This window comes from Salvelinus alpinus, chromosome 4, assembly GCF_045679555.1.
Source record: "Salvelinus alpinus chromosome 4, SLU_Salpinus.1, whole genome shotgun sequence".
NCBI classification, from domain to species: Eukaryota; Metazoa; Chordata; class Actinopteri; order Salmoniformes; family Salmonidae; genus Salvelinus; species Salvelinus alpinus.
In genome coordinates this window covers 101,786,377-101,810,688 of record NC_092089.1, presented here as the reverse complement: position 1 = coordinate 101,810,688, position 24,312 = coordinate 101,786,377, and the positions used below count along the sequence as shown (strand labels likewise).

At 47.9% G+C, this 24,312-nt stretch overlaps 1 protein-coding gene across 11 annotated transcripts in view; it reads right to left on the bottom strand.

Moving 5' to 3' along the window:
• LOC139574856 (transcriptional regulator ATRX-like) overlaps window positions 1-24,312 on the bottom strand; it is a 125,005-nt gene that overhangs the window by 62,109 nt on the left and 38,584 nt on the right. For 8 of the 11 annotated variants that reach the window (XM_071399814.1, XM_071399820.1, XM_071399816.1 and 5 more), the window contains 12 exons: window positions 23,649-24,155; window positions 21,238-23,540; window positions 16,727-16,793; window positions 16,478-16,596; window positions 15,482-15,685; window positions 14,620-14,864; window positions 14,244-14,429; window positions 10,713-10,878; window positions 7,240-7,349; window positions 2,717-2,863; window positions 2,039-2,216; window positions 1,812-1,949 (listed from right to left, as the gene is read on the bottom strand). In XM_071399814.1, the coding sequence (XP_071255915.1) occupies window positions 1,812-1,949; window positions 2,039-2,216; window positions 2,717-2,863; window positions 7,240-7,349; window positions 10,713-10,878; window positions 14,244-14,429; window positions 14,620-14,864; window positions 15,482-15,685; window positions 16,478-16,596; window positions 16,727-16,793; window positions 21,238-23,540; window positions 23,649-24,155 (4,370 nt within the window). The remainder of the gene's footprint in view (window positions 1-1,811; window positions 1,950-2,038; window positions 2,217-2,716; window positions 2,864-7,239; window positions 7,350-10,712; window positions 10,879-14,243; window positions 14,430-14,619; window positions 14,865-15,481; window positions 15,686-16,477; window positions 16,597-16,726; window positions 16,794-21,237; window positions 23,541-23,648; window positions 24,156-24,312) is intronic. The other 3 variants (XM_071399817.1, XM_071399821.1, XM_071399815.1) reach the window with 2 other exon arrangements.

The window sequence follows — 24,312 nt, the reverse complement described above, 5'->3', positions numbered from 1 at the left end:
TCTGGTTCACTCTACAGAAACAGGAGATGGATTCCTGCCCTACGGGCCGTTCTGGTTCCCTCTACAGAAACAGGAGATGGACTCCTGCCCTACGGGCCGTTCTGGTTCACTCTACAGAAACAGGAGATGGACTCCTGCCCTACGGGCCGTTCTGGTTCACTCTACAGAAACAGGAGATGGACTCCTGCCCTACGGGCCGTTCTGGTTCACTCTACAGAAACAGGAGATGGACTCCTGCCCTATGGGCCGTTCTGGTTCACTGTACAGAAACAGGAGATGGACTCCTGCCCTATGGGCCGTTCTGGTTCACTCCACAGAAACAGGAGATGGACTCCTGCCCTATGGGCCGTTCTGGTTCACTCTACAGAAACAGGAGATGGACTCCTGCCCTATGGGCCGTTCTGGTTCACTCTACAGAAACAGGAGATGGATTCCTGCCCTACGGGCCGTTCTGGTTCCCTCTACAGAAACAGGAGATGGACTCCTGCCCTACGGGCCGTTCTGGTTCACTCTACAGAAACAGGAGATGGACTCCTGCCCTACGGGCCGTTCTGGTTCACTCTACAGAAACAGGAGATGGACTCCTGCCCTATGGGCCGTTCTGGTTCACTGTACAGAAACAGGAGATGGACTCCTGCCCTATGGGCCGTTCTGGTTCACTCCACAGAAACAGGAGATGGACTCCTGCCCTACGGGCCGTTCTGGTTCCCTCTACAGAAACAGGAGATGGACTCCTGCCCTATGGGCCGTTCTGGTTCACTGTACAGAAACAGGAGATGGACTCCTGCCCTATGGGCCGTTCTGGTTCACTCCACAGAAACAGGAGATGGACTCCTGCCCTACGGGCCGTTCTGGTTCACTCTACAGAAACAGGAGATGGACTCCTGCCCTATGGGCCGTTCTGGTTCACTGTACAGAAACAGGAGATGGACTCCTGCCCTATGGGCCGTTCTGGTTCACTGTACAGAAACAGGAGATGGACTCCTGCCCTATGGGCCGTTCTGGTTCACTCTACAGAAACAGGAGATGGACTCCTGCCCTATGGGCCGTTCTGGTTCACTGTACAGAAACAGGAGATGGACTCCTGCCCTATGGGCCGTTCTGGTTCACTCTACAGAAACAGGAGATGGACTCCTGCCCTACGGGCCGTTCTGGTTCACTCTACAGAAACAGGAGATGGACTCCTGCCCTATGGGCCGTTCTGGTTCACTCTACAGAAACAGGAGATGGACTCCTGCCCTACGGGCCGTTCTGGTTCACTCTACAGAAACAGGAGATGGACTCCTGCCCTATGGGCCGTTCTGGTTCACTCTACAGAAACAGGAGATGGACTCCTGCCCTACGGGCCGTTCTGGTTCACTCTACAGAAACAGGAGATGGACTCCTGCCCTATGGGCCGTTCTGGTTCACTCTACAGAAACAGGAGATGGACTCCTGCCCTATGGGCCGTTCTGGTTCACTCCACAGAAACAGGAGATGGACTCCTGCCCTATGGGCCGTTCTGGTTCACTCTACAGAAACAGGAGATGGACTCCTGCCCTACGGGCCGTTCTGGTTCACTCTACAGAAACAGGAGATGGACTCCTGCCCTACGGGCCGTTCTGGTTCACTCTACAGAAACAGGAGATGGACTCCTGCCCTACGGGCCGTTCTGGTTCACTCCACAGAAACAGGAGATGGACTCCTGCCCTATGGGCCGTTCTGGTTCATTTTGGCTAACTGTATATTTTACTGTATTTTATTTTACTGTATATCTTTCCCAATGCCCTGTAGGCTAGCGGTCTGGATATAACAGGAAGTAACGGACATACACTCTATGAGGTTGTTCTGCAGCGGTGTGCCAGTGAGCACCACTCTCCGTCGGGTCTTGATGGAGTTCATGGCTTTAGAGATGGCCGACGCCTCGTTCTTCAAGATGTGGCCCTCATCACAGATCACAAAGTCTGGGCCTGGGGAGGGAGTGAACACAGAGCAGAGAGAGTTGAGAAGAAACCGAATACAAGAAATAACCGTGTGTGTGTGTGTGTCCTCTACCTACCTGGGTCAACCAGGGTCTTCTGGAAGGTCTCTTTGAGTTTCTTGCTCTTGATGTTTCTACCCTGTGTGAGGTTACGGTACATCTCATAGCCAATGATCATGATCCCTCCATCCTCCTGCCACTGCTGCAGAGCAGCCGCTCTCTCCTGAGGGCGCTTCACCGTGGCCAGCTCCGTCACCTAGTGACAGACAGCGGGAACACCGACACACAGCGTAAACACACACACACAGCTCTGGGAAAAACTAAAGACACCACTGCATAATGATCAGTTTCTCTGGTTTTACTATTTATAGGTCTGTGTTTTGGGTAAAATGAACATTGTTGTTTTATTCTATAACCTACTGACAACATTTCTCCCAAATTCCAAATCAAATATTGTCATTTAGAGCTTTAATTTGCAGAAAACGACAACTGGAATTGTGATACAGTGAATTATAAGTGAAATAATCTGTCTGTTAACAATTGTTGGAGAAATTACTTGTGTCATACACAAAGCAGATGTCCTAAACGACTTGCCAAAACTATAGTTTGTTAACAAGAAATGTGTGGAGTGGTTGAAAAACGAGTTTTAATGACTCCAACATAAGTGTAAACTTCCTACTTCAACTGTATGTATTTATATGTATGTGTGTGTGTGTGTGTGTGTGTGTGTGTGTGTGTGTGTGTGTGTGTGTGTACCTCTAAACTCTCCTCATCCTTGAAGCCGTACTGCCACTTCTCAAACTCATTGAGCCAGTTGAGAACCGTGTTGAGAGGACAGACGATCAGAGCCGTGGAGAAGTCTAACTTTTCACACAGCAGTAGTGTGTGGAGTAGGGTTACCACCTAGTGATATAGACAGGGTTAGATACAGTATAGATACAGTATAGATATATACACATAGAGAGGTCTAACTTGTCTCACAGCAGTAGTGTGTGGAGTAGGGTTACCACCTAGTGATATAGACAGGGTTAGATACAGTATAGATATATACACATAGAGAGGTCAAACTTGTCACACTGCAGTAGTGTAGAGTAGGGTTACCACCTAGTGATATAAACAGGGTTAGCTACAGTATAGATATATACACATAGAGAGGTCAAACTTGTCACACAGCAGTAGTGTGTGGAGTAGGGTTACCACCTAGTGATATAAACAGGGTTAGCTACAGTATAGATATATACACATAGAGAGGTCTAACTTTTCACACAGCAGTAGTGTGGAGTAGGGTTACCACCTAGTGATATAAACAGGGTTAGATACAGTATAGGTATATACACATAGAGAGGTCTAACTTGTCACACAGCAGTAGTGTGGAGTAGGGTTACCACCTAGTGTTATAGACAGGATTAGATACAGTATAGATACAGTATAGGTATATACACATAGAGAGGTCTAACTTGTCACACAGCAGTAGTGTGGAGTAGGGTTACCACCTAGTGTTATAGACAGGATTAGATACAGTATAGATATATACACATAGAGAGGTCTAACTTGTCACACAGCAGTAGTGTGGAGTAGGGTTACCACCTAGTGATATAGACAGGATTAGATACAGTATAGATTTACAGAGCATTCAGAAGGCATTCAGACCCCTTGACTTTTTCCACATTTTGTTACATTACAGACATTCTAAAATGGATACAATTATTTCCCCCCCTCATCAATCTACACACACCACCCATAACGACCCGATACCCCCCCATAACGACCCGATACCCCCCCATAACGACCCGATACCCCCCCATAACGACCCGATACCCCCCCATAACGACCCGATACCCCCCCATAACGACCCGATACCCCCCATAACGACTCAATACCCCCCATAATGACTCAACACAATACCCCCCATAACGACTCGATAGCCCCCATAACGACTCGATAGCCCCCATAACGACTCGATACCCCCCATAACGACCCGATACCCCCCATAACGACTCAATACCCCCCATAATGACTCAATACCCCCCATAACGACTCAATACCCCCCATAACGACTCAATACCCCCCCATAACGACTCAATAATCCCCATATACCCCCATAACGACTCAATACCCATCCATAACGACTCAATACCCCCCCATAACGACTCAATACCCCCCATAACGACTCAATACCCCCCATAACGACTCAATACCCCCCCATAACGACTCAATACCCCCCCATAACGACTCAATACCCCCCCATAACTACACACTACCCCCATAATGACACAATACCCCCATAATGACTCAATACCCCATAACGATAAATCAATAGGGTTGTTGTCCTGTTGAAAGGTCAACCTTCGCCCCAGTCTGAGGTCCTGAGCACCCTGGAGCAGGTTTTCATTAAGGATCTCTGTCCCAGTCCCTGCCAATGTAAAACATCCCCACACCATGATGCTGCCACCACCATGCTTCACCGTAGGAATGGTGCCAGGTGTCCTCCAGACGTGAAGCTTGGCATTCAGGTCAAAGAGTTCAATCTTGGTTTCATCAGAGAATCCTCTTTCTCACAGTCAGAGTCCTTTAGGCAAACTCCAAGCGGGCTGTCATGTGCCTTTCACTGAGGAGTGGCTTCCGTCTGGCCAGTCTACCATAAAGGCCTGATTGGTGGAGTGCTGCAGAGATGGTTGTCCTTCTGGAAGGTTCTCCCATCTCCACAGAGGAACTCTGGATCTCTGTCAGAGTGACCATCAGGTTCTTGGTCACCTCTCTGACCAAGGCCCTTCTCCCCCGATTGCTCAGTTTGGCCGGGCGGCCAGTTCCAGGAAGAGTCTTGGTGCATCCAAACTTCTTCCATTTAAGAATGATGTGTTCTTGGGGACCACTGTGTTCTTGGGGACCTTCAATGCTGCAGACATTTTTTGGTACCCTTCCCCTGATCTGTGCCTCGACACAATCCTGTCTCGGAGCTCTACGGACAATTCCTTTGACCTCATGGCTTGGTTTTTCCTCTGAAATGCATTGCCAAATGTGGGACCTTATATAGACAGGTGTGTGCCTTTCCAAATCATGTCCAATCAATTGAATTTACCACAGGTGGACTCCAATCAAGTTGTAGAAACATCTTAAGGATGATCAATGGAAACAGGATGTACCTGAACTCAATTTACAGTCTCATAGCAAAAGGTCTGAATGTGATATTTCAGTTTTTTATTTTATTACATTTGCTAAAATTTCTAAAAACCTGTTTTTGCATTGTCATTATGGGTTATTGTGTGTAGATTGATGAGGGGGGGGAAACTATTTAATCCATTTTATAATAAGGCTGTAACGTAACAAAATGTGGAAAGGGTCAAGGGGTCTGAGTACGGTGGAGGGTTACCCCCTAGTGGTAAAAGCAGGTACCGCAATAGAGTAGAGTGCAGGGTTACCCCCTAGTGGTAAAAGCAGGTACTGCAACACAGTACAGTGCAGGGTTACCCCCTAGTGGTAAAAGCAGGTACTGCAACAGAGTACAATGTGGGGTTACCCCTAGTGGTAAAAGCAGGTACTGCAACAGAGTACGGTGCAGGGTTACCCCCTAGTGGTAAAAGCAGGTACTGCAACAGAGTACGGTGCAGGGTTTACCCCTAGTGGTAAAAGCAGGTACTGCAACAGAGTACGGTGCAGGGTTACCCCCTAGTGGTAAAAGCAGGTACTGCAACATAGTACGGTGCAGGGTTACCCCTAGTGGTAAAAGCAGGTACTGCAACAGAGTGCAATGTGGGGTTACCCCCTAGTGGTAAAAGCAGGTACTGCAACAGAGTGCAATGTGGGGTTACCCCTAGTGGTAAAAGCAGGTACTGCAACAGAGTACGGTGCAGGGTTACCCCCTAGTGGTAAAAGCAAGTACTGCAACAGAGTACAATGTGGGGTTACCCCCTAGTGGTAAAAGCAGGTACTGCAACAGAGTACGGTGCAGGGTTACCCCCTAGTGGTAAAAGCAGGTACTGCAACAGAGTACGGTGCGGGGTTACCCCTAGTGGTAAAAGCAGGTACTGCAACAGAGTACGGTGCAGGGTTACCCCCTAGTGGTAAAAGCAGGTACTGCAACAGAGTACAATGTGGGGTTACCCCTAGTGATAAAAGCAGGTACTGCAACAGAGTACGGCGCAGGGTTACCCCCTAGTGGTAAAAGCAGGTACTGCAACAGAGTACGGTGCAGGGTTACCCCTAGTGGTAAAAGCAGGTACTGCAACAGAGTACGGTGCAGGGCTACCCCCTAGTGGTAAAAGCAGGTACTGCAACAGAGTACGGTGCAGGGCTACCCCCTAGTGGTAAAAGCAGGTACTGCAACAGAGTACTCTGTTGCAGTACCTGTACAGACCTGCAGTGTTTCTCCCAGGCCCATACAGTGAGTGGTACAGACCTGCAGTGTTTCTCCCAGGCCCATACAGTGAGTGGTACAGACCTGCAGTGTTTTTCCCAGGCCCATACAGTGGGGTGGTACAGACCTGCAGTGTTTCTCCCAGGCCCATACAGTGAGTGGTACAGACCTGCAGTGTTTTTCCCAGGCCCATACAGTGAGTGGTACAGACCTGCAGTGTTTCTCCCAGGCCCATACAGTGAGTGGTACAGACCTGCAGTGTTTCTCCCAGGCCCATACAGTGAGTGGTACAGACCTGCAGTGTTTCTCCCAGGCCCATACAGTGAGTGGTACAGACCTGCAGTGTTTCTCCCAGGCCCATACAGTGAGTGGTACAGACCTGCAGTGTTTCTCCCAGGCCCATACAGTGAGTGGTACAGACCTGCAGTGTTTCTCCCAGGCCCATACAGTGAGTGGTACAGACCTGCAGTGTTTCTCCCAGGCCCATACAGTGAGTGGTACAGACCTGCAGTGTTTCTCCCAGGCCCATACAGTGAGTGGTACAGACCTGCAGTGTTTCTCCCAGGCCCATACAGTGAGTGGTACAGACCTGCAGTGTTTCTCCCAGGCCCATACAGTGGGTGGTACAGACCTGCAGTGTTTCTCCCAGGCCCATACAGTGAGTGGTACAGACCTGCAGTGTTTCTCCCAGGCCCATACAGTGGGTGGTACAGACCTGCAGTGTTTCTCCCAGGCCCATACAGTGAGTGGTACAGACCTGCAGTGTTTCTCCCAGGCCCATACAGTGGGTGGTACAGGCCTGCAGTTCTTCTCCCAGGCCCATACAGTGGGTGGTACAGGCCTGCAGTTCTTCTCCCAGGCCCATACAGTGAGTGGTACAGACCTGCAGTGTTTCTCCCAGGCCCATACAGTGAGTGGTACAGACCTGCAGTGTTTTTCCCAGGCCCATACAGTGAGCCAGGATACATCCAGAACCAGAGTTCTTGTTGGTTTTCTTCACCGACTCACAACAGCAGTCCCACATGAACTGGACCCCTAGAGAGACAGACACAGAGACCTCACTCAACACCAAACGCATTTCTTACATTGTGACCAGACCGGACACGTCGCAAAATAAATTTAGAAATCCATGTTATTCAATTATTGCACCCACACTGCTCGCGCGCACCAACGAGCATCTGCGTTGCCATGGGCTAAAATAGAAGTCAGCTCTATTTCTGACGCAGATCGCGCTGACAGTCCTGCCTCTCCCATCTCCTCATTGGTTTACAGACGCAGGTACCCACGTGCCATCTCCTCATTGGTTTATAGAAGCAGGTACCCACGTGCCATCTCCTCATTGGTTATACCCACGTGGGTGATTGAAAGACGAAATGTTTTGCCGGTCGTCGTGGTAAAAGTGTAGATGCCAATCACCATTTAAGTTCAAAGATGAAAAAGCCTGGAAGGAGGAGAGATGACTAGAAACGATTCGGTTGGCCGTTTTATGTGTGGATTAATTGTCGGAGTAGAGGACCTTGTGCAGTTCAGGAAAATAACTCAATGTTTATATCCCAGGACAAGGGCTAACTAGCTAAATTGCCATACATGTTTAATGCTTTTCGACCTGTCCCCAAATTAATATAGTTGGTTCAGAGTTTGTTTTGATATTTTAACCTGCGTGTCGTGATCGTGTTTGGTGTGGGGGGGGATGGCAAAATACATGTATGCACGATGGCGAACGCGCGCAGCCAGTTGGGTTCCATATTAGACGTGTCTGTTTGGTTTTGCCACAGACCGATGTGAAGCAACGTATTGACTTGATGAGTAAACAGGTAAACACGGGGCTCCATTCACTATACCATGGACCAACAACATCATGATTAAAGACTAACATTGTTCTCTACCCGTTGGTTTGGTTACGGTTGTTACAACTACAGCTACCACTGGTTCTACTACTACTACTGGTTCTACTACTGGTTCTACTACTACTACTGGTTCTACTACTACTACTGGTTCTACTACTGCCACTACTGGTTCTACTACTACTACTGGTTCTACTACTGCCACTACTGGTTCTACTACTACTACTGGTTCTACTACTGCCACTACTGGTTCTACTACTACTACTGGTTCTACTACTGGTTCTACTACTACTACTGGTTCTACTACTACTACTGGTTCTACTACTGGTTCTACTACTACTACTGGTTCTACTACTGCCACTACTGGTTCTACTACCACTGGTTCTACTACTACTACTGGTTCTACTACTACTACTGGTTCTACTACTACTGGTTCTACTACTGCCACTACTGGTTCTACTACTACTGGTTCAACTACTACTACTGGTTCTACTACTGCCACTACTGGTTCTACTACTACTGGTACAACTACTACTACTGGTTCTACTACTGGTTCTACTACTACTACTGGTTCTACTACTACTACCACTGGTTCTACTACTACTACTACTACTGATTCTACTACTACTGGTTCAACTACTACTACTGCTGGTTCTACTACTACTACTGGTTCTACTACTACTGGTTCTACTACTGGTTCTACTACTACTGATTCTACTACTACTGATTCTACTACTACTACTACTACTACTACTACTGATTCTACTACTACTGATTCTACTACTGGTTCTACTACTACTACTGGTTCTACTACTGCCACTACTGGTTCTACTACCACTGGTTCTACTACTACTACTGGTTCTACTACTACTACTGGTTCTACTACTACTGGTTCTACTACTGCCACTACTGGTTCTACTACTACTGGTTCAACTACTACTACTGGTTCTACTACTGCCACTACTGGTTCTACTACTACTGGTACAACTACTACTACTGGTTCTACTACTGGTTCTACTACTACTACTGGTTCTACTACTACTACCACTGGTTCTACTACTACTACTACTACTGATTCTACTACTACTGGTTCAACTACTACTACTGCTGGTTCTACTACTACTACTGGTTCTACTACTACTGGTTCTACTACTGGTTCTACTACTACTGATTCTACTACTACTGATTCTACTACTACTACTACTACTACTACTGATTCTACTACTACTACTACTACTGATTCTACTACTACTGATTCTACTACTACTGATTCTACTACTACTACTACTGATTCTACTACTACTACTACTGATTCTACTACTACTACTGATTCTACTACTACTACTACTGATTCTACTACTACTGGTTCTACTACTGGTTCTACTACTGGTTCTACTACTACTGATTCTACTACTGCCACTACTTGTTCTACTACTACTGGTTCAACTACTACTACTGGTTCAACTACTACTGGTACAACTACTACTACTGGTTCTACTACTACTACTGGTTCTACTACTACTACCACTGGTTCTACTACTACTACTACTACTGGTTCAACTACTACTACTGCTGGTTCTACTACTACTACCACTGGTTCTACTACTACTACTGGTTCAACTACTACTACTGGTTCAACTACTACTACTGGTTCTACTACTGGTTCTACTACTACTACTGGTTCTACTACTACTACTGGTTCTACTACTACTACCACTGGTTCTACTACTACCACTGGTTCTACTACTACTACTACTACTGATTCTACTACTACTACTACTGGTTCAACTACTACTACTGCTGGTTCTACTACTACTACCGCTGGTTCTACTACTACTACTGGTTCTACTACTGGTTCTACTACTAATGATTCTACTACTACTACTAATGATTCTACTACTACTACTACTGATTCTAATACTACTACTGGTTCTACTACTACCGGTTCTACTACTACCGATTCTACTACTACCGATTCTACTACTACCGATTCTACTACTACTGATTCTACTACTACTACTACTACTACTACTACTGATTCTACTACTACTGATTCTACTACTACTACTGATTCTACTACTACTACTACTGATTCTACTACTACTACTACTGATTCTACTACTACTACTACTGATTCTACTACTACTACTACTGGTTCTACTACTACTACTACTGGTTCTACTACTACTACTACTGATTCTACTACTACTACTACTGATTCTACTACTACTAGTACTGATTCTACTACTACTACTACTACTGATTCTACTACTACTAGTTCTACTACTACTACTACTACTGGTTCTACTACTACTACTACTGGTTCTACTACTGGTTCTACTACTATTGGTTCTACTACTACTACTACTACTGATTCTACTACTACTACTACTGGTTCTACTACTACTACTACTGATTCTACTACTACTAGTTCTACTACTACTGGTTCTACTACTACTACTACTGGTTCTACTACTGGTTCTACTACTACTACTGATTCTACTACTACTAGTACTGGTTCTACTACTACTGGTTCTACTACACCAACACTCACCGTCGACCTGGTGTGGTTTGAGTTTAGTGACCAGATTGCGGTGGACCTGCACCATGGGCTCCTTGGTCTCCTCGTCTTCATCCAGCACCAGCTTGGTTGTGATTGGACAAGCCACGGCGGACGCCTCCTCCACCACGAGTACCTGGTCGGGAGGGACATATAGAGTCTAGTCTAAAAGCATTACAGTCTGTACATACAAATACATACATTTATTCTGCTGGTTGGGACAGGTTAGTTCCTAGGAGTATAGGGCAGCCGGGAGACTGTTCTGCTGGTTGGGACAGGTTATGTTCCTAGGAGTACAGGGCAGCAGGGAGACTGTTCTGCTGGTTGGGACAGGTTATGTTCCTAGGAGTATAGGGCAGCCGGGAGACTGTTCTGCTGGTTAGGACAGGTTATGTTCCTAGGAGTACAGGGCAGCCGGGAGACTGTTCTGCTGGTTGGGACAGGTTATGTTCCTAGGAGTACAGGGCAGCCGGGAGACTGTTCTGCTGGTTAGGACAGGTTATGTTCCTAGGAGTACAGGGCAGCCGGGAGACTGTTCTGCTGGTTGGGACAGGTTATGTTCCTAGGAGTACAGGGCAGCCGGGAGACTGTTCTGCTGGTTGGGACAGGTTATGTTCCTAGGAGTACAGGGCAGCCGGGAGACTGTTCTGCTGGTTGGGACAGGTTATGTTCCTAGGAGTATAGGGCAGCCGGGAGACTGTTCTGCTGGTTGGGACAGGTTATGTTACTAGGAGTATAGGGCAGCCGGGAGACTGTTCTGCTGGTTGGGACAGGTTATGTTCCTAGGAGTATAGGGCAGCCGGGAGACTGTTCTGCTGGTTGGGACAGGTTATGTTCCTAGGAGTATAGGGCAGCCGGGAGACTGTTCTGCTGGTTGGGACAGGTTATGTTCCTGGGCAGCTGGGAGACTGTTCTGCTGGTTGGGACAGGTTATGTTACTAGGGGTACAGGGCAGCTGGGAGACTGTTCTGCTGGTTGGGACAGGTTATGTTCCTAGGAGTATAGGGCAGCCGGGAGACTGTTCTGCTGGTTGGGACAGGTTATGTTCCTAGGAGTACAGGGCAGCAGGGAGACTGTTCTGCTGGTTGGGACAGGTTATGTTCCTAGGAGTATAGGGCAGCCGGGAGACTGTTCTGCTGGTTAGGACAGGTTATGTTCCTAGGAGTACAGGGCAGCCGGGAGACTGTTCTGCTGGTTGGGACAGGTTATGTTCCTAGGAGTATAGGGCAGCCGGGAGACTGTTCTGCTGGTTGGGACAGGTTATGTTCCTAGGAGTATAGGGCAGCCGGGAGACTGTTCTGCTGGTTGGGACAGGTTATGTTCCTAGGAGGGAAACTGTTCTGCTGGTTGGGACAGTTTATGTTCCTAGGAGTACAGGGCAGCCGGGAGACTGTTCTGCTGGTTGGGACAGGTTGTGTTCCTAGGAGTATAGGGCAGCTGGGAGACTGTTCTGCTGGTTGGGACAGGTTATGTTACTAGGAGTATAGGGCAGCCGGGAGGCTGTTATGCTGGTTGGGACAGGTTATGTTCCTAGGAGTACAGGGCAGCCGGGAGACTGTTCTGCTGGTTAGGACAGGTTATGTTCCTAGGAGTATAGGGCAGCCGGGAGACTGTTCTGCTGGTTGGGACAGGTTATGTTCCTAGGAGTACAGGGCAGCCGGGAGACGGTTCTGCTGGTTGGGACAGGTTATGTTCCTAGGAGTACAGGGCAGCTGGGAGACTGTTCTGCTGGTTGGGACAGGTTATGTTCCTAGGAGGGAAACTATTCTGCTGGTTGGGACAGGTTATGTTCCTAGGAGTATAGGGCAGCCGGGAGACTGTTCTGCTGGTTGGGACAGGTTATGTTCCTAGGAGGGAAACCGTTCTGCTGGTTGGGACAGGTTATGTTCCTAGGAGGGAAACTGTTCTGCTGGTTGGGACAGTTTATGTTCCTAGGAGTACAGGGCAGCCGGGAGACTGTTCTGCTGGTTGGGACAGGTTATGTTCCTAGGAGTATAGGGCAGCCGGGAGACTGTTCTGCTGGTTGGGACAGGTTATGTTCCTAGGAGGGAAACTGTTCTGCTGGTTGGGACAGTTTATGTTCCTAGGAGTACAGGGCAGCCGGGAGACTGTTCTGCTGGTTGGGACAGGTTGTGTTCCTAGGAGTATAGGGCAGCTGGGAGACTGTTCTGCTGGTTGGGACAGGTTATGTTACTAGGAGTATAGGGCAGCCGGGAGGCTGTTATGCTGGTTGGGACAGGTTATGTTCCTAGGAGTACAGGGCAGCCGGGAGACTGTTCTGCTGGTTAGGACAGGTTATGTTCCTAGGAGTATAGGGCAGCCGGGAGACTGTTCTGCTGGTTGGGACAGGTTATGTTCCTAGGAGTACAGGGCAGCCGGGAGACGGTTCTGCTGGTTGGGACAGGTTATGTTCCTAGGAGTACAGGGCAGCTGGGAGACTGTTCTGCTGGTTGGGACAGGTTATGTTCCTAGGAGGGAAACTATTCTGCTGGTTGGGACAGGTTATGTTCCTAGGAGTATAGGGCAGCCGGGAGACTGTTCTGCTGGTTGGGACAGGTTATGTTCCTAGGAGGGAAACTGTTCTGCTGGTTGGGACAGTTTATGTTCCTAGGAGTACAGGGCAGCCGGGATACTGTTCTGCTGGTTGGGACAGGTTATGTTCCTAGGAGTACAGGACAGCCGGGAGGCTGTTATGCTGGTTGGGACAGGTTGTGTTCCTAGGAGTATAGGGCAGCCGGGAGACTGTTCTGCTGGTTGGGACAGTTTATGTTCCTAGGAGTACAGGGCAGTCGGGAGACTGTCCTGCTGGTTGGGACAGGTTATGTTCCTAGGAGTATAGGGCAGCTGGGAGACTGTTCTGCTGGTTGGAACAGGTTATGTTCCTAGGAGTATAGGGCAGCCGGGAGACTGTTCTGCTGGTGGGACAGGTTATGTTCCTAGGAGTATAGGGCAGCCGGGAGACTGTTCTGCTGGTTGGGACAGGTTATGTTCCTAGGAGTATAGGGCAGCCGGGAGACTGTTCTGCTGGTTGGGACAGGTTATGTTCCTAAGAGTATAGGGCAGCCGGGAGACTGTTCTGCTGGTTGGGACAGGTTATGTTCCTAGGAGTATAGGGCAGCCGGGAGACTGTTCTGCTGGTTGGGACAGGTTGTGTTCCTAAGAGTATAGGGCAGCCGGGAGACTGTTCTGCTGGTTGGGACAGGTTATGTTCCTAGGAGTATAGGTCAGCTGATCTTCTAGTCTACAAGCATTTAAACCTTTACAGATATTGACAAATTCACGCTAAGCGACTTCCATTCTCTTCAAAAAGTGTTTAAAGTACATGTATACTATATGTGATCCCTGTGAGAACTTATCATAGCGCTTATCTGAGCCACTAAGGACCATACATCCCATCTGACTCCTCAGCTTGGAGTCCACTCATTGACTAACTCAGTCAATCATTAACCCTATTTCCATCCCATTAGTAGATGCCATGACAACAGCTTGTCTTCCTGGGGTCCATACAACCAGGTGACTTTTTACCTCTCTGAGTTTCTCCCTGAGCTGCTCCCTCTCCGAGATTCGTCTCCTCCTCTCCTCCTCCTCCTTCAGAGCATCCCTCGTTTCCATCCTCAGCTTGTCGTCCTTGAGGATTTTTCTGATCTTCTTCCTCTGTCCTTTAGGAGTGTCTCCATCCTCCTTCCCCGAGCCGTCCTCTCCTGACCCGCTCTGGAGGAGAGGTAATGAGGGTTAACCTCTGACCTTTCAACTTCAACCCCCACCTAACCAATCACACATTGTGACCTATGACGTGGTAACCAATCAACTTGAATTCCAGACCAAATTCTACATTTGTAAGGAGAATTTCCTCTCCCCCCTCCTCCTCCCCCCCCCTCCTTTCCCCCGTCCCCCCCCATACCTTCTCGTCGGATGAAGAGTCCTGGACCTTGATGCGGCGACGTTTCTTCTTCTGGGCGTAGCTCCTCTCCTCCTTCTTCTTCTTCTTCTTCTTGGAGGAGCGCGTGGTCCTCCTGCGACTGCTGCCCTCCTCTGACTCCTCCTCTGACTCCTCCTCTGACTCCTCACTGATCTCTTCACTAACTCCTGACTCACTGCTGCTAGCGGACTCCTCAGAGTCTAAGTCTGCTGAGTCATCACTACCCACTGGGGAGGGAGAGAGAGAGGGGCGAGGGAGAGAGAGAGAGGGGCGAGAGGCAAGAGAGGGGCGAGGGAGAGAGAAAGGGGAGGGAGAGAGGGAGGTGCGAGAGAGGGGAGGGAGAGAGGGAGGTGCGAGAGGGGCGAGGGAGAGAGGGAGGTGCGAGAGGGGCGAGGGAGAGAGGCAAGAGAGGGGCGAGGGAGAGAGAAAGGGGAGGGAGAGAGAAAGGGGAGGGAGAGAGAAAGGGGAGGGAGAGAGAAAGGAGAGGGAGAGAGAAAGGAGAGGGAGAGAGAAAGGGGAGGGAGAGAGAAAGGGGAGGGAGAGAGAAAGGGGAGGGAGAGAGAAAGGGGAGGGAGACAGGGTGGGAGGGAAGTAGAGCTGAGTGAAAATAGTCAGCAGGACATTCATTCTGTTCCATAGGTGTTGACACAAGCCTAGACATTCAGCCAGACAGAGCGCCAGACAGGACCAGACCGAGCGCCAGCCAGGACCAGACCAGACCGGACCAGACAGAGCGCCAGCCAGGACCAGACCAGACAGGACCTGACAGAGCGCCAGCCAGGACCAGACAGAGCGCCAGCCAGGACCAGACCGGACCAGACAGCCACACGGACAACCCTCGTACCTTTCCGTCTGGTCCTCTTGGTCTCCTTCTTCCCCTTGCTGGCTGGTTTCTCCTTCTCCTCTCCTGACTCTCCCTCGCTCAGCGTCAGTTTGTGGCGGAGCAGCCGGTGGCGACGCCCCCCACTCTTCTTCACATCCACGTCAGAGCCAGAGTCCCCTTCCTTCTCCTCCACCTCCTCCTCCTCCTCCTCATCGTCGTCATCTGCTTTAGGGATTAACACAAGCAGTAATTTATGGTTTCTACATCTAGTGACATGAACCACGAGTAGTGGAATGAAGCACTGCAGAATCACTCCTTCAACGTTTCAACAACCTGAACATAGCCCACCCTCCTCCTCCTCCTCTCCTTCAACGTTTCAACAACCTGAACATAGCCCCTCCTCCTCCTCCTCTCCTTCAACGTTTCAACAACCTGAACATAGCCCACCCTCCTCCTCCTCTCCTTCAACGTTTCAACAACCTGAACATAGCCCACCCTCCTCCTCCTCTCCTTCAACGTTTCAACAACCTGAACATAGCCCACCCTCCTCCTCCTCTCCTTCAACGTTTCAACAACCTGAACATAGCCCACCCTCCTCCTCCTCTCCTTCAACGTTTCAACAACCTGAACATAGCCCACCCTCCTCCTCTCCTTCAACGTTTCAACAACCTGAACATAGCCCACCCTCCTCCTCCTCTCCTTCAACGTTTCAACAACCTGAACATAGCCCACCCTCCTCCTCTCCTTCAACGTTTCAACAACCTGAACATAGCCCACCCTCCTCCTCCTCCTCTCCTTCAACGTTTCAACAACCTGAACATAGCCCCTCCTCCTCCTCCTCTCCTTCAACGTATCAACAACCTGAACATAGCCCACCCTCCTCCTCCTCTCCAACGTTTCAACAACCTGAACATAGCCCACCCTCCTCCTCCTCTCCTTCAACGTATCAACAATCTGAACATAGCCCACCCTCCTCCTCCTCTCCTTCAACGTATCAACAACCTGAACATAGCCCACCCTCCTCCTCCTCTCCTCCCTTCCTCTGTTCCTTCTCGTCTCCGTCCTCGTCAGAGCTCTCCTCTGCTCCTGAAGAGTAGTTGGCCTTGATCTGGGCCAGCAGCATCTTCTTGGCAATTCTATTAAGGAGGGAGGAAAGGAGACAAGGAAAGGAAATAAGAAAAGGAATGTTTGATAGTCAGCTGGTTGAGGAACATGCAGTTTGAGGACATATTTGGTTTGTCTTGTATGAAAATATTTTTTTTATACCTGTTCTCTGGATCATCATCATCATCATCAACAGCCATCTGAGAAGCGTCCTGGTTACCTTCTTCTCCTACAGACACAGGGAAGACCAGGGTTAGAGGCTGTGTTTTCCACAAGAGCTGAAGACCAGGGTTAGAGGCTGTGTTTTCCACAAGAGCAGAAGACCAGGGTTAGAGGCTGTGTTTTCCACAAGAGCAGAAGACCAGGGTTAGAGGCTGTGTTTTCCACAAGAGCTGAAGACCAGGGTTAGAGGCTGTGTTTTCCACAAGAGCAGAAGACCAGGGTTAGAGGCTGTGTTTTCCACAAGAGCAGAAGACCAGGGTTAGAGGCTGTGCTTTCCACAAGAGCTGAAGACCAGGGTTAGAGGCTGTGTTTTCCACAAGAGCAGAAGACCAGGGTTAGAGGCTGTGTTTTCCACAAGAGCAGAAGACCAGGGTTAGAGGCTGTGTTTTCCACAAGAGCTGAAGACCAGGGTTAGAGGCTGTGTTTTCCACAAGGGCAGAATAATTTCTTGACACAGAGCAGGGAGAGAGCGTCCAGGAGCAAGCCTGCTGGTGAATTTGCACATCCCATGTAATATAAATGGTAACAATGTAATATAAATATAATGTAATATAAATATAATGTAATATATATATATAATGTAATATAAATATAATGTAATATAAATATAATGTAATATAAATATAATGTAATATAAATATAATGTAATATAATGTAATATAAATATAATGTAATATAATGTAATATAAATATAATGTAATATAAATGGTAACAATGTAATATAAATATAATGTAATATATATATATATAATGTAATATAAATATAATGTAATATAAATATAAATATAATGTAATATAAATATAATGTAATATAAATACAATGTAATATAAATATAATGTAATATAAATATAATGTAATATAAATATAATGTAATATAAATACAATGTAATATAAATATAATGTAATATAAATATATATATAATATAAATATAAATATAATGTAATATAAATATAATGTAATATAAATATAAATATAATGTAATATAAATATAATGTAATATAAATATAATGTAATATAAATATAATGTAATATAAATGGTAACAATGTAATATATATATATATAATGTAATATATATATAATGTAATATAAATATAATGTAATATAAATACAATGTAATATAAATATAATGTAATATAAATATATATATAATGTAATATAAATATAAATATAATGTAATATAAATATAATGTAATATAAATATAATGTAATATAAATATAATGTAATATATATATATATATATATAAATAATGTAATATAAATATAATATAAATATAATGTAAAATAAATGGTAACAAATGAGTCCAAATCCACTTAGCCTAACTTGTTTCCTGGCACATTTAGTAACGTTTCCCATAGCAACCACGGCGCCTGGTAGGCTATTTACTCTGCTTTTACAACTGAACAACAAGTGCTGACTAGTTTATTAAAAAGGTGTAGAACTAACTGAAGTTGACCTCCTATAGCCCTCCGTAACTCATGTCCACGGTATCACATCAGGACAGTAAACCAAAGGATTCGCTGGGTTTCCTTTCCTAGGATGTCGGTGCTGCCAGCGACGCCAAAGAGAGAGTGACTCTGGTCTAGTCAGTCAGCGTAGCCTAACCAATCACATCGTCGAGAGAGAGACGTTCATTTGGCTCTCTAATTTGCCTGGGCCTTTGGGCGATTATCTGCAGATATATTCTGAAAACAGCAGGAACAAAACAGTAGTGGAGTCTTCCTTGTCCAAGTAAGATCATTACGGCCCTCACAGAATCCAGGCATTAAAACACTTCATTTGGTAACACTTCACTTGCCATCCAGCGTCATAACGTTATAAACAGTCATAACCATGACATAATACTGTCACGACCTGTTGTGACATTATATTTTATGGCTGGTTATGACCCCTACATGAGTCAAACCCACCCATCTATTCAAATGGTATTTTAACTGTGTTTTACGTGCCAATAAGTTATTTTGCTTGAAAGTTGTTTCTTAAGTCCTTTGACATTGTTGTAATGAATTATTTAGTCATGGTTTTTTCACATATACAGTGGGGAGAACAAGTATTTGATACACTGCCGATTTTGCAGGTTTTCCTACTTACAAAGCATGTAGAGGTCTGTCATTTTTATCATAGGTACACTTCAACTGTGAGAGACGGAATCTAAAACAAAAATCCAGAAAATCACATTGTATGATTTTTAAGTAATTAATTTGCATTTTATTGCATGACATAAGTATTTGATCACCTACCAACCAGTAAAAATTCCGGCTCTCACAGACCTGTTAGTTTTTCTTTAAGAAGCCCTCCTGTTCTCCACTCATTACCTGTATTAACTGCACCTGTTTGAACTCGTTACCTGTATAAAAGAAACCTGTCCACACACTCAATCAAACAGATTCCAACCTCTCCACAATGGCCAAGACCAGAGAGCTGTGTAAGGACATCAGGGATAAATTGTAGACCTGTACAAGGCTGGGATGGGCTACAGGACAATAGGCAAGCAGCTTGGTGAGAAGGCAACAACTGTTGGCACAATTATTAGAAAATGGAAGAAGTTCAAGATGACGGTCAATCACCCTCGGTCTGGGGCTCCATGCAAGATCTCACCTCGTGGGGCATCAATGATCATGAGGAATGTGAGGGATCAGCCCAGAACTACACGGCAGGACCTGGTCAATGACCTGAAGAGAGCTGGGACCACAGTCTCAAAGAAAACCATTAGTAACACACTACGCCGTCATGGATTAAAATCCTGCAGCGCACGCAAGGTCCCCCTGCTCAAGCCAGCGCATGTCCAGGCCCGTCTGAAGTTTGCCAATGACCATCTGGATGATCCAGAGGAGGAATGGGAGAAGGTCATGTGGTCTGATGAGACAAAAATAGAGCCTTTTGCTCTAAACTCCACTCGCCGTGTTTGGAGGAATAGAAGGATGAGTACAACCCCAAGAACACCATCCCAACCGTGAAGCATGGAGGTGGAAACATCATTCTTTGGGGATGCTTTTCTGCAAAGGGGACAGAACGACTGCACCGTATTGAGGGGAGGATGGATGGGGCCATGTATCGCGAGATCTTGGCCAACAACCTCCTTCCCTCAGTAAGAGCATTGAAGATGGGTCGTGGCTGGGTCTTCCAGCATGACAACGACACGAAGCACACAGCCATGGCAACTAAGGAGTGGCTCCGTAAGAAGCATCTCAAGGTCCTGGAGTGGCCTAGCCAGTCTCCAGACCTGAACCCAATAGAAAATCTTTGGAGGGAGCTGAAAGTCCGTATTGCCAGGCGACAGCCCCGAAACCTGAAGGATCTGGAGAAGATCTGTAGGGAGGAGTGGGCCAAAATCCCTGCTGCAGTGCATGCAAACCTAGTCAAGAACTACAGGAAACGTATGATCTCTGTAATTGCAAACAAAGGTTTCTGTACCAAATATTAAGTTCTGCTTTTCTGATGTATCAAATACTTATGTCATGCAATAAAATGCAAATTAATTACTTAAAAATCATACAATGTGATTTTCTGGATTTTTGTTTTAGATTCCGTCTCTCATAGTTGAAGTGTACCTATGATAAAAATTACAGACCTCTACATGCTTTGTAAGTAGGAAAACCTGCAAAATCGTCAGTGTATCAAATACTTGTTCTCCCCACTGTATATATAAAAAAAAAAAAACTTGTAGACACTGTCATGAAGCATACAGGGTTGGAGTTAAAACCTACAGGAGGGTCTCTCTCCAGGAACAGGGTTGGAGTTAAAACCTACAGGAGGGTCTCTCTCCAGGAACAGGGTTGGAGTTAAAACCTACAGGAGGGTTTCTCTCCAGGAACAGGGTTGGAGTTAAAACCTACAGGAGGGTCTCTCTCCAGGAACAGGGTTGGAGTTAAAACCTACAGGAGGGTTTCTCTCTAGGAACAGGGTTGGAGTTAAAACCTACAGGAGGGTCTCTCTCCAGGAACAGGGTTGGAGTTAAAACCTACAGGAGGGTCTCTCTCCAGGAACAGGGTTGGAGTTAAAACCTACAAGGCATTAGGATGTACCAGAGGACACCAACATAGAGCTCCTTCTGGGGAGCCTGGTGGAACCAAGACATTAGGATGTACCAGAGGACACCAGTATAGAGCTCCTTCTGGGGAGCCTGGTGGAACCAAGGCATTAGGATGTACCAGAGGACACCAACAGAGCAACTTCTGCTAAAAAATAGCCTGGCTGGCTACTCTATATACTTGAGGAAAACAGTGTAGCGGTCAGGGGTTAAGTGAGTGGCGTTTATGTGAAGTTGTGTTTCTAATAGAGTGAACCGTATGCCTTGTGGAAACAGACAGCCCAATATACAGCTTTCAGAAACAACTCTACTGACCTGACTAATCCTAGCCCAAAAAACAGCTTTCAGAAACAACAGCTCTACTGACCTGACAAATCCTAGCCCAAAAAACAGCTTTCAGAAACAACAGCTCTACTGACCTGAGGACTGGTGGAAGGTTCCCCTCCCTGCTACCACCGTCTCCTCCACGATGGGTTTAATCTTCTGCTGGTCTCCACTCTCCTCTCCAGACCCTCCTCCCTCCTCCTCCTCCTCGTCATCAGACGATGAATCTTGTTGCTTGGCTCCTCTACCTCTGGCTTTGCGTTTCAGTTCGTACGACCGCCTCCGATCCCCGCCCTTGTTCTCCTTCTCCTCTCTTTCTTTCTTCACACGGCTGCTCCTCCGTTTTCCCGTCCCCAGTTTGCTGAGTCCCTTCATCTCCTTCTCCAGGTCAGAGTCGGAGTTCGAGGAGCCGCCCGAGTCCTTCTTCTTCTTCTTGGATGTCTTTTTGGCAGAAGCCGTGGAGGACTTCTTTTTCTTCTTCGCGTATTCATCGGAGTCAGACTCTGAGTTGTCGGAGTCGTCGGCTTTCAGTTTGCGTTTGGTTGCCGGCTTCTTGTCAGTCTTCTCCTTGTCATTCTCTCCCTCCTTCTCTCCAACCTCCACCTCATCTTCCTCTCCCACCTCCTCCTCCTCATCCTCCTCTCCCACCACCTCCTCCTCATCCTCCTCTCCCACCACCTCATCCTCCTCCTCTCCCACCACCTCATCCTCCTCTCCCACCACCTCATCCTCCTCATCCTCCCCGTCTTTCTTGCTGAGTTTGAACAGGCACTTCTTGACGCGCTTGTTGCCCTGGTTACTGTCGGCGTCCTGATGCACATGCTCGTCCGAGCTGTGTTCCGCCGCTGCAGTCTGGACCAGGATGTCTGGAACCTCGTCAGAATCTGAGTCCACGTCCTGTTTAGAAGGGTCAGAGGTCAGCATGGAGGAGGCCTTGCTCTCTTTCCGTTCCTTCTCCTCCTCGTTCCCCCGTTCCTTCTCGGAGCTGCCCTTGGTTCTCCTCTTCAGCTTGCTGGGGCTCTTCTCCTCGCCTTCTGAGTCGCTGTTCTCCTGAGAGGAGGCAGACATCTTGTTTTTCCCCTCCGGTGACTTCCTGAGGGGTGTGGTCTTTGTGCGGCTAGAGCATCGGCTGTCCTCCTCGGAGGCCCCACCTCCCTCCACCTCCTTACCCTCATCCTTACTCCTCTCCTTCTCCTTCCCTCCATCCTTACTCCTCTCCTTCCCTCCATCCTTACTCCTCTCCTTCCCCCCATCCTTACTCCTCTCCTTCCCTCCATCCTTACTCCTCTCCTTCTCCTTCCCTCCATCCTTACTCCTCTCCTTCCCTCCAACCTTACTCCTCTCCTTCTCCTTCCCTCCATCCTTACTCCTCTCCTTCTCCTTCCCTCCATCCTTACTCCTCTCCTTCTCCTTCCCTCCATCCTTACTCCTCTCCTTCTCCTTCCCTCCATCCTTACTCCTCTCCTTCCCTCCATCCTTACTCCTCTCCTTCTCTCCATCCTTACTCCTCTCCTTCTCTCCATCCTTACCCTTCTCCTTCTCTCCATCCTTACTCCTCTCCTTCCCTCCATCCTTACTCCTCTCCTTCCCTCCATCCTTACTCCTCTCCTTCCCTCCATCCTTACTCCTCTCCTTCCCTCCATCCTTACTTCTCTCCTTCCCTCCATCCTTACTTCTCTCCTTCCCTCCATCCTTACTCCTCTCCTTCCCTCCATCCTTACTCCTCTCCTTTCCTCCATCCTTACTCCTCTCCTTCCCTCCATCCTTACTCCTCTCCTTCCCTCCATCCTTATCCTTGCTCTTAGACCTGGAGGCGCGTGTGGTAACCATGGGAACAGGCGTCAGTTTCAGGATCAGGTTCTTAACCTTGGGCATGGCCTTCTCCTTCTGGGTGTCATGCGACTTCCTGGTTGAGCCAGCGGCGGGGTTCTCTGATTGGCTAGCCGCTGTGAGTTCCGTGGCGTCGTTACCGGGCGTTAACCCTGTGGAGTCCGCTAGACTCTTGACCATCTGGAAGAGCTCGTCAGGGACGGACGGCCCGACGGACACGATGTCTTTATCCCGGTCAGCCTCTTCCTCTGTTCCATCCTCCTCCTCCTCCTCCTCCATTTTCACCGCTGTCTGGTCTTTAGCCTGGCTGTCTGTCTCTGAGTGGTCCTGAGGCGTGAGGGTGGGGCTCCCCTCCATCTCTGTGTCCTCTGACACACCCCCATCCTCCGTGTCGGCCATTTTGTCCTCTTCTGCCTCTTGCCCATTGTCTATCTGATCGTGGCCGTCATGGCCGTCGGTGTTGGAGACAGCATCCCCGTTCTGCATCCCCTGGCCCTGGGAAGTGAACTGTGACTCCAAGTCCTTCTCTAGGGCAGCATGGGCCTTCTTCAGGTCAGCCAGAACAGACCTAGAGAGAGAGAGAGAGAGAATGATAGATAACAATTAAGCAAAAGCTCAGAATTGGACTGCCTCATATCCTTTGTAGCAGTCATAATACCAACATGTGTTAGGATACCTGAAGGCCTTGAGGTGTCTGTGTCTGGTCCCGCTGCCACCACCTCCTGCTCCCTGCTCCTCCTCAGCCTGCTGGATGAAATGGATGAAGGTGTTGTTGAGCCCTGTGGTCGTCTCAATCAGCTTCTTGGTCCTCTTCACCAGCTCCTTGGGGACTTTCAGGGTCTTATAGGAGAAGGTGAGGGTCCCTGACCCGTCTGAATGCTCCTTACCGTTCACCACAGCTTTACCATGGTGGTGGTGACCTTTACCCTTACTGTGCCCTTTCACCTCCCTCTCTTTCTTGCGTCCCGTACGCCAGAAGCTCTCCAGCTTGGTCATGATGTTGGAGCAGTTGGAGGCGATGTCTGAGAGGGGCTGAGGGCTGCAGATATAGCAGGACCATTTACTGTCGTCGTCGGTGATCATGGACAGCTCCTTGCGCCCCAGGTTACGCAGGATGCACTTCTTACAGAAGGCGTTGTGGCAGTAGTCACAGCAGATCAGGTTGCCCCCTTCAGCACACCACCTTGGGGCGGAGTTAAGATAGCGAGGAAAGTCAACTTCAAAAACCTCGTGTAGCTTAATTGTGATTATCCTCCATTTCCCTTTCTAACACAATATACGCTTGTTCTTATTTTCATCAAGCCCACCAGATATACCCTGGTATTACGTGGCTGAGTGAT